Below are 10,032 nucleotides of genomic sequence, written 5' to 3'. Positions count from 1 at the left end.
TGCAGCTACTGGGCCTATAGTAATACATAGAGCACTGACCTCACCCTCCTGACATCAGTCAGTACTCTGCAGCTACTGGACGTACAGTAATATGTAGAGCACTGACCTCACCCTCCTGACATCAGTCAGTACTCTGCAGCTACTGGACGTACAGTAATATGTAGAGCACTGACCTCACCCTCCTGACATCAGTCAGTACTCTGCAGCTACTGGGTGTACAGTAATACCTAGAGCACTGACCTCACCCTCCTGACATCAGTCAGTACTCTGCAGCTACTGGACGTACAGTAATACCTAGAGCACTGACCTCACCCTCCTGACATCAGTCAGTACTCTGCAGCTACTGGACATACAGTAATATGTAGTCTTTACCTCACCCTCCTGACATCAGTCAGTACTCTGCAGCTATTGGACGTACAGTAACATGTGGAGCACTGACCTCACCCTCCTGACATCAGTCAGTACTCTGCAGCTACTGGACATACAGTAATATGTAGAGTCTTTGCCTCACCCTCCTGACATCAGTCAGTACTCTGCAGCTACTGGACGTACAGTAATATGTGGAGCACTGACCTCACCCTCCTGACATCAGTCTGACTCTGCAGCTACTGGATGTACAGTAATATGTAGAGTCTTTGCCTCACCCTCCTGACATCAGTCAGTACTCTGCAGCTACTGGATGTACAGTAATATGTAGAGTACTGACCTCACCCTCCTGACATCAGTCAGTGCTCTGCAGCTACTGGATGTACAGTAATATGTAGAGTCTTTGCCTCACCCTCCTGACATCAGTCAGTACTCTGCAGCTACTGGATGTACAGTAATATGTGGAGCACTGACTTCACCCTCCTGACATCAGTCAGTACTCTGCAGCTACTGGACGTACAGTAATATGTGGAGCACTGACCTCACCCTCCTGACATCAGTCAGTACTCTGCAGCTACTGGACACAGGGCCGTCTTTAATATTGATTGGACCCTGGGCAAGAATTTCCTTGGGCCCCCTGAAATGCTAAGGTCCATCCCTCTTCATGAGTGATTATCGCAGGGAAGGCAGGTTAGTTAGTGTACCCGAGCATTAGATTTTAAGACGCCTGTGGCCACCGCGGGGGCACAGGAGGCAGAAGCACAGCTCCCGCACAGCCCGTCTCCCCTTTTCAAATAGAAGACGGGTGGCCCTTAGCACCGCTCATTTCAGAGAGCGCTGCTAAGGGCCATTTCAGCCACAGTTTTCTACTAAAATTAAACGTTTTGGCTAAATAAACTATATTCTAAAAATGTTACCTATCACTTGCCCTACACTTTAGCAAAAAAATAAATTAAATGGCAGTTACACTTTAAGCTTTACCAAGCGACGGTCGTCCTGAGGATTGGTGATAAACGCTAATTACTCCACACCACACCCCTGCCTTGCAGCCTCACAGGAGAACAGGACCAGTATCTGTACACGTATGTATGACATAATTAATGGAATGACACATCACACATGACATGAGTGACCCAGGTCTTTACCAGGCTGCCTGGTAAAGACCTGTGTCATTCATGTCATGTCATGTGTGATGTGTCATTCCATTAATTATGCCATACATACGTGTACAGATACTGGTCCAGGCTGTAGGCCAGCAGACACATTATTATTGCCACATCGTGTGTCACAGACTCACATGCCACTCTGACTGTACTGTACAGCCATACTTACAGATAGTCTAGAGGTGACCGTGACTCAGGTGAGTAACCAAACTGTTACTGAGTGTCTAGACTAGTGATGGTGGTGGTGATGGACTGGGTGTCTCCTCTGTGACGCGGCTGCCTTTGCAAGTTGAGGAACTTGAGGGCCGAGGCAGGCGGCAGCGGGAGAATGTGGCGCAGAGGCAGGCAGCGTACGTACCGTAGGGACGCAAGGGCAGGCACTGGTTGGAGGTCGGGAGGAGGAGCTAGCATGGCACTGGCCGGCAGACTCGGCAGTAAGTAATTGTAATTGACAGACAAGTCCTTCACTAATGCGAGCAGCGAGCCACACGCCGCTCGCTCGCATAGACAACAAGTGAATGTGGGAGTCGGGAAACGGAGATGCCTTGGGCCCCCAGGAGCAACTGGGCCCAGGGCAGCTGCCCCTTTTGCCCTGCGGCAAAGACGGCCCTGTGGACGTACAATAATATGTAGAGTCTTTGCCTCACCCTCCTGACATCAGTCAGTACTCTGCAGCTACTGGACCTCCAGTAATATGTGGAGCACTGACCTCACCCTCCTGACATCAGTCAGTACTCTGCAGCTACTGGACCTCCAGTAATACGTAGAGTCTTTACCTCACCCTCCTGACATCAGTCAGTACTCTGCAGCTACTGGACCTCCAGTAATATGTGGAGCACTGACCTCACCCTCCTGACATCAGTCAGTACTCTGCAGCTACTGGACCTCCAGTAATACGTAGAGTCTTTACCTCACCCTCCTGACATCAGTCAGTACTCTGCAGCTACTGGACCTCCAGTAATATGTGGAGCACTGACCTCACCCTCCTGACATCAGTCAGTACTCTGCAGTTCAGCCAATAATTCCAGAGCCCTGAATAATGGTAGAAACAGGGGAGTGGTAATGACAACCACTGCTGCCAGTCATTTACACTACAAGACACACATGACAGCAAGCAAACAGTCAGCAATTCAATTTTAATAATTATTCATTTTGCTCAGAGTTTCAATTTAAAAAAATCTATGTATTACATTATGTATTAGCAGTATTAGGCAGGTCATATGGCCCACTTCCCTAAAGACATAAAGTTAAGAAAATGACATTTTTCTATTACTATTTAAAGATGACGCTGCAAAATGTTGGCAAGAGTAATGGGCTGCCTAGCACTGGATGTCTGGGAAGGCAAGGGTGTCTGTAATAATATCTGTGCGGATCTATAGCCAGACAAGTGCCAGCTGCTTCCTTGGTGTGTTGGTGACGGAGACTTTGAACGCTGCTGGAAAATATTGTGCTGTGAAGATCCAACACTTGATCTGTATAGAAAGAGGTAAGTTAGATTTAGCATGTAGCCTAAATTAAAGGAGTTTTCAGATATTACCACCAATATATGCGTTAATTCTTTCTCTGTCAAGGGTTGCAGGGCAGTTTTCATAATTAATCCGCAAATATATTTTCTAAAAGAAGACACCTGGTACATTATGAAAATGACACTTTACACTACTAGATGCCTTCATGCAACACTTTGTAAAAATGCATAAATATTCATGTTTGTTGCTAAATGTATAAGGCTAGTTTCACACTAGCGCTAAACAGGGACAGTCGGCATACCCGAAAAGCATAGTTTTTTGTCTGACTGAATCCCGGCACTAATGCCGGATCCCCACCAGGTCCAATTATAGTCATTGGGCTCAGAGGGAAAAGGGTAGTATCCGGCTATGCTGGATACAATCAACTCCAGCAGGAGGTTCCTCTACCGCAGGGATGCTCAACCTGCGGCCCTCCAGCTGTTGTAAAACTACAACTCCCAGCATGCCCTGCTGTAGGACGATAGCTGTAGGCTGTCCGAGCATGCTGGGAGTTGTAGTTTTGCAAAGCTGGAGGGCCGCAGGTTGAGCATCCCTGCTCTACCGGAACAACATGCCAAAAATCCATTGCTAGTGTGAAACTACACTCCTCAAAAAAATAAAGGGAACACTTAAACAACACAATGTAACTCCAAGTCAATCACACTTCTGTGAAATCAAACTGTCCACTTAGGAAGCAACACTGAGTGACAATCAATTTCACATGCTGTTGTGCAAATGGGATAGACAACAGGTGGAAATTATAGGCAATTAGCAAGACACCCCCAATAAAGGAGTGGTTCTGCAGGTGTAACGCACCAAGTTGATCAGTTAGGATCTCAACTGCGGAAACAAAGGACATCCACTTCTACCACACTGCCTGAGTGTTTGGCTGTGTGAATTGCGGCTGCTCAGTATCAACCCCAGGCGGCTCTCTCAATCTCAAGCGGAGAGTTTGGGGTTAACAAAATCATATACCGCATAACAATCTAATTGGTAGCTATGAGGAGGAATGTCCCCTATTAGTTGAAGGGGATACAAAGTATTTCATATCATGTCCTCAGGTGAGGAGTTAGCCTGCAATACCCTCTCTCAGCACCGGGGGTTCCCTCCACTTTCAATTGCTGTTGTAATAATAAGCCTGATTGCGGCCAGATACTTGCAGTTAGAAGTCAGTGGCGTGGGAGCCAGCAGCGGGGGAGCCAGTGGACGAAGGTGGGGAGTCCTCCAGGGTGTTGGGGTTCCAATCGGGAATTGCGTCCTCTAGGTGAATGGCGTTAACAGGGTGCGCACTCCAAATTAGTGGAACACCCTGTACAGCCCCTGGCTGCCATTTATTGGCCGGAGCGTGAGTGGGCGGAGCCACTAGATGGCCCGGCGGCCGTTGCGTTCCACGCTGGAACGCAAACCAGCGTCCTATTACAGATGGCCTCTGCGTTCCACGCTGGAACGCAACCGAGCGTACCCTTACAGCAGGTGATGACAACAGACCACTTCTCAGTTCCTATGCTTCCTGGCTGATGTTTTGGTCACTTTTGAATGCTGGCAGTGCTTTCACTCTAGTGGTAGCATGAGACGGAGTCTACAACCCACACAAGTGGCTCAGGTAGTGCAGCTTATCCAGGATGGCACATCAATGCGAGCTGTGGCAAGAAGGTTTGCTGTGTCTGTCAGCGTAGTGTCCAGAGCATGGAGGCGCTACCAGGAGACAGGTCAGTACATCAGGAGACGTGGAGGAGGCCGTAGGAGGGCAACAACCCATCAGCAGGACCGCTACCTCCGCCTTTGTGAAAGGAGGAACAGGAGGAGCACTGCCAGAGCCCTGCAAAATGACCTCCAGCAGGCCACAAATGTGCATGTGTCTGCTCAAACGGTCAGAAACAGACTCCATGAGGGTGATATGAGGGCCCGACATCCACAGGTGGGGGTTGTGCTTACAGCCCAACACCGTGCAGGACGTTTGGCATTTGCCAGAGAACACCAAGATTGGCAAATTCGCCACTGGCGCCCTGTGCTCTTCACAGATGAAAGCAGGTTCACACTGAGCACATGTGACAGCCTGGAGATGCCGTGGAGAACGTTCTGCTACCTGCAACATCCTCCAGCATGACCGGTTTGGCATTGGGTCCGTAATGGTGTGGGGTGGCATTTCTTTGGAGGGCCGCACAGCCCTCCATGTGCTCGCCAGAGGTAGCCTGACTGCCATTAGGTACCGAGATGAGATCCTCAGACCCCTTGTGAGACCATATGCTGGTGCGGTTGGCCCTGGGTTCCTCCTAATGCAAGACAATGCTAGACCTCATGTGGCTGGAGTATGTCAGCAGTTCCTGCAAGATGAAGGCATTGATGCTATGGACTGGCCCGCCTGTTCCCCAGACCTGAATCCAATTGAGCACATCTGGGACATCATGTCTCGCTCTATCCACCAACGTCACGTTGCACCACAGACTGTCCAGGAGTTGGCAGATGCTTTAGTCCAGGTCTGGGAGGATATCCCTCAGGAGACCGTCCGCCACCTCATCAGGAGCATGCACAGGCGTTGTAGGGAGGTCATACAGGCACGTGGAGACCACACACACTACTGAGCCTCATTTTGACTTGTGTTAAGGACATTACATCAAAGTTGGATCAGCCTGCAGTGTGTTTTTCCACTTTAATTTTGAGTGTGACTCCAAATCCAGACCTCCATGGGTTGAAAAATTAGATTTCCATTTTTTATTTTTGTGTGATTTTGTTGTCAGCACATTCAACTATGTAAAGAACAAAGTATTTCAGAAGAATATTTAATTAATTCAGATCTAGGATGTGTTATTTTTGTGTTCCCTTTATTTTTTTGAGCAGTGTATATCACATTGCATCAAAGATTTTGTGTGGAAACCCAGCAGCTTAAAGTGTTTGCTTTTTTTTTTACATTGATGATCTATCCTCCGGATAGGTTATCAATATCAGATTGGCGGCGGTCCGACTGACGGCACCCCCGCCAATCAGCTGTTTGAAGAGAAAGCACTGCCCTCTCTTGAAACAGCTGATTGGTGGGGGTGCTGATACTGATGACCTATCCAATATAAATCTAGTATCAGCTAGGTAGATGACATTTTCTAAATGCAGACGTTTTCCACGTGGAAATTGACCTGCGGTGTGGATTTTAAAATCTGCAGCATGACAATTGTTTGTGGGGATTTTTATTGTTTATTTCACCCTGATTTCGCAATGCAGTGGGTGAGATCTGGTACAAATACTGCGACAAAATCAGCATGTAACATGTGAAATTCAGTGCAGACTCAGCACAGAAACGTACACAAAAATCCCCATGGAAAATCCCCATAAAGTAACTATTCTATTTTTGCCCCATAAGATGGGATGAAAATGTCAGTGCGTCTCATGGGCGAATACTAATGAGCATTTCCATTATGGAAGCGCTCATTAGTACCGGAGGACCGGGAAGCAGTGAATGTAGCACTCCCCGGGCACTGTACTCGCCATCTCCTGTTCCTCGGCCATCGGCTGTGCTGTGGCTGCGTACAGCATTAGGGCGCTCTGTGACCTTATGCTGTGCACGTCTGGTCACAGCGCAGCCGCGGCAGGAAGAAGAAGAGCGCTGGAGTAGAGGAGCAGTGGCATCCAGAGTAGGAGAGGTAAGTGTATTTTTTTTATTTTATGTGACGTGAGGCACGGGGGGCTGATGACATGAGTGAGGCACGGGGGGCTGATGACATGAGTGAGGCACGGGGGGCTGATGACATGAGTGAGGCACGGGGGGCTGATGACATGAGTGAGGCACGGGGGGCTGATGACATGAGTGAGGCACGGGGGGCTGATGACATGAGTGAGGCACGGGGGGCTGATGACATGAGTGAGGCACGGGGGGCTGATGACATGAGTGAGGCACGGGGGGCTGATGACATGAGTGAGGCACGGGGGGCTGATGACATGAGTGAGGCACGGGGGGCTGATGACATGAGTGAGGCACGGGGGGCTGATGACATGAGTGAGGCACGGGGGGCTGATGACATGAGTGAGGCACGGGGGGCTGATGACATGAGTGAGGCACGGGGGGCTGATGACATGAGTGAGGCACGGGGGGCTGATGACATGAGTGAGGCACGGGGGGCTGATGACATGAGTGAGGCACGGGGGGCTGATGACATGAGTGAGGCACGGGGGGCTGATGACATGAGTGAGGCACGGGGGGCTGATGACATGAGTGAGGCACGGGGGCTGATGACATGAGTGAGGCACGGGGGCTGATCTGAGGCCTGAATGGGGGTCTTATTTATATTGGGGCTCTTATCTGAGGCATGATTGGGGGTCATTCACATTGGGGTCTAATCTGAGGTCTGATTGAGGGTCTTATTAACATTGAGGGCCTGATTGGTGGTCTGACCTGAGGTCTAATGAAAAATATTTTTTTCTTATTGTCCTCCTCTAAAACCCGAAATATACAGTACTCCCTGAAGTACAGTATAAGAATAAATTGGTAACTGGGCGTTACTATTCCTCTTGTCAAATGGTGTCCCTGCACAGAACAATCAGTGCTGACAGCATCAGACTTTTGAGAAGGGGAATAGTAACACCTGATTGTCAATTTAATAAAATAAAGTAATAAACTTTATTTATACAGCACCACCATATTCCATACTGCTTTACATTTTCAGAGAGTACATGTACAGGCAAGATCAGACATTACAGAATAACAGACTAATAAACAGTTTAAACAGTAGCAGTGAGGGCTTTTTCCTATAGCAGTGGTGGCGAACCTATGGCACGGGTGCCAGAGGCAGCACTCAGAGCCCTATCTGTGGGGCACTCGCACCCTGGAAAAAGTCTATGGTGTACCAATATGCCCTAGACTTTTCCTGCCATTCATCAGCGCAGGGCGCGCTATGAAGGGCACAGGCAGCGCACTGAATGTAGGCAGGCTATTATAGCTAAATGATAAAATACATGGAAGATATACTATATTGGACTGTAGTATTCAGGTTAAATTGCCGTGTTGGCACTTTGCGATAAATAATGGGTTTTGGGTTGCAGTTTGGGCTCTCGGTCTCTAAAAGGTTCACCATCACTGATCTATAGTATGCAAGTATGACAAGTAAGAATTGCATTGCATTGTGGTCATAACCGTTGGATATGAACTATATATACACCGTATTTTTGCCCTATAAGACGCACCGGCCCATAAGACGCACCTAGGTTTTTGAGGAGGAAAATAAGAAAAAAAAATGTTTTAACCAAAAGGTGTGCTTTTGGTGGGTTTTGAACTAATGGTGGTCTGTGCATGACACTACTATGGGGGATCTGTGGATGTCACTGTTATGGGGGGGAGATCTGTGGATGGCACTGTTATGGGGGGGAGATCTGTGGATGGCACTGTTATGGGGGGGTGATCTGTGGATGGCACTGTTATGGGGGGTGGATCTGTGGATGGCACTGCTATATATGTGTCACCCACATATCCCCCACCCCATAACAGTGCCATCCACAGATCACCCCCCATAACAGTGCCATCCACAGATCTCTTCCCCCCCCCCCATGACAGTGCCATCCACATATTCCCCACCCCATAATAGTGGCATCCACAGATGCCCTAATATATAATATACTGAGGGGCCGGTGTCATGCAAATGCAGCGGGGCGGTATGGTCACTGTACTCCGGCCCCACCGCTCACTCACTGCTTTATTGCCTAAACATTTTATAATAATAGCTTTCATTGAAGTTCCGATCCCCAGCCCCATCTGTACTACTTACTAAATGTCCTGTAGCAGGCAGAGCAGGGCGGGCGGCCGGCCGTAACTCACTGACGTCACGTGCCTGCGCCGCCTACTTTATGAATGAAGTCAGCGAGTTACGGCCGGCCGCCCGCCCTGCTCTGCCTGCTACAGGACATTTAGTAAGTAGTACAGATGGGGCTGGGGATCGGAACTTCAATGAGAGCTATTATTATAAAATGTTTAGGCATTAAGGAAGTGAGTGAGCGGTGGGGCCGGAGTACAGTGACCGCACCGCCCTGCCGCATTTGCATGACACCGGCCCCTCCCCCGTCCAGCTGATACATCGCAGTCTGCGATGTAAAATGGCAGCATTCGCCCCATAAGACGCAGGGGCATTTGCAGTGTCCCACTACGTGTGTGTGGGCACTGCTTAAAAGCACTTTTTTATATTATTACAAGCATTTGGTTGTTATGTGTAACTTCGCATTTGTGTGACTGCAAAATCCCTGTTAACAGGCCTATTAGGTGCAATTTATACATCCCACCACTAGATGGGAATGAAGTGCATGTCCTATATATATTCAGGTCAGGCCTAGTGAGACAGATTAGTCAAGGCAGATCAGATTAACTAGGATGTAGTGAGAGGAGCCAACTTCGCTAGGAGGTGTTTACTCAGATGTTTAGGCGCAGAAGAGCGTTTTCCTTCTGTAGCTGGACTATAGACTTGCATCCTCAACCAGTAGGAGAAGAGTTTGCCTCCCTGGAAAAGAAACAAGCATTCCTAGGAATTCATCGGTGATAAGAGCCATTATTCAGGGCCACAGACACCTTTGCATGGTGGAGGTTTATAGATTCAGGCAGCCACACCATTCTTCTGAGGGACAGTTGAGTTTTCCTGTCTACACATACTTAGCTTGTAGGGGAAAGACAAGGAATAGGATCCAAGGCATCTAAAGGAACCAGGTACACCTAACCCACTGCTCCAAAACCAACCAAGCACCTGACAAGCCCTAAACAGTGGATTTGCAGTATCGTCTCTGTACCATCTAAAGACTGCATAAGTGTACCACAGCAACTGAAAATCCACTGAAGTAAAAGTTGTGAGTTGCATTTTACCACTGTCTACCTCATTATTACTACCTATGGTTGTACCACCATTAACGGTACTGGTGTCATGACAAATTTCATCAAAGGACTCAGCCGCAACAAGCACCCTTATCATCAAGGGCACCTCAACCAACATCTTGGCTGATGCTTTCTACCGCAGAGCGTGCCCCGGAGGATTTCG

General features: G+C 48.6%; 1 protein-coding gene across 2 annotated transcripts in view; it reads right to left on the bottom strand.

Moving 5' to 3' along the window:
* Nucleotides 1–2,646: 2,646 nt before the first annotated feature.
* The window catches only part of LOC120985983 (probable E3 SUMO-protein ligase RNF212), a 48,846-nt gene continuing 41,460 nt past the window's right edge, over nt 2,647–10,032 (bottom strand). For both annotated transcript variants that reach the window (XM_040414238.1, XM_040414239.1), the window contains one exon: nt 2,647–3,001. In XM_040414238.1, coding sequence (XP_040270172.1) covers nt 2,806–3,001 — 196 coding nt within the window. In that variant the 3' untranslated portion in view covers nt 2,647–2,805. The remainder of the gene's footprint in view (nt 3,002–10,032) is intronic.

The sequence above is a fragment of the Bufo bufo genome, chromosome 1, assembly GCF_905171765.1.
Source record: "Bufo bufo chromosome 1, aBufBuf1.1, whole genome shotgun sequence".
Lineage (NCBI taxonomy): Eukaryota > Metazoa > Chordata > Amphibia > Anura > Bufonidae > Bufo > Bufo bufo.
Note: the sequence above shows the minus strand (reverse complement) of the source record. Positions and strands in the feature narration are given on the sequence as shown.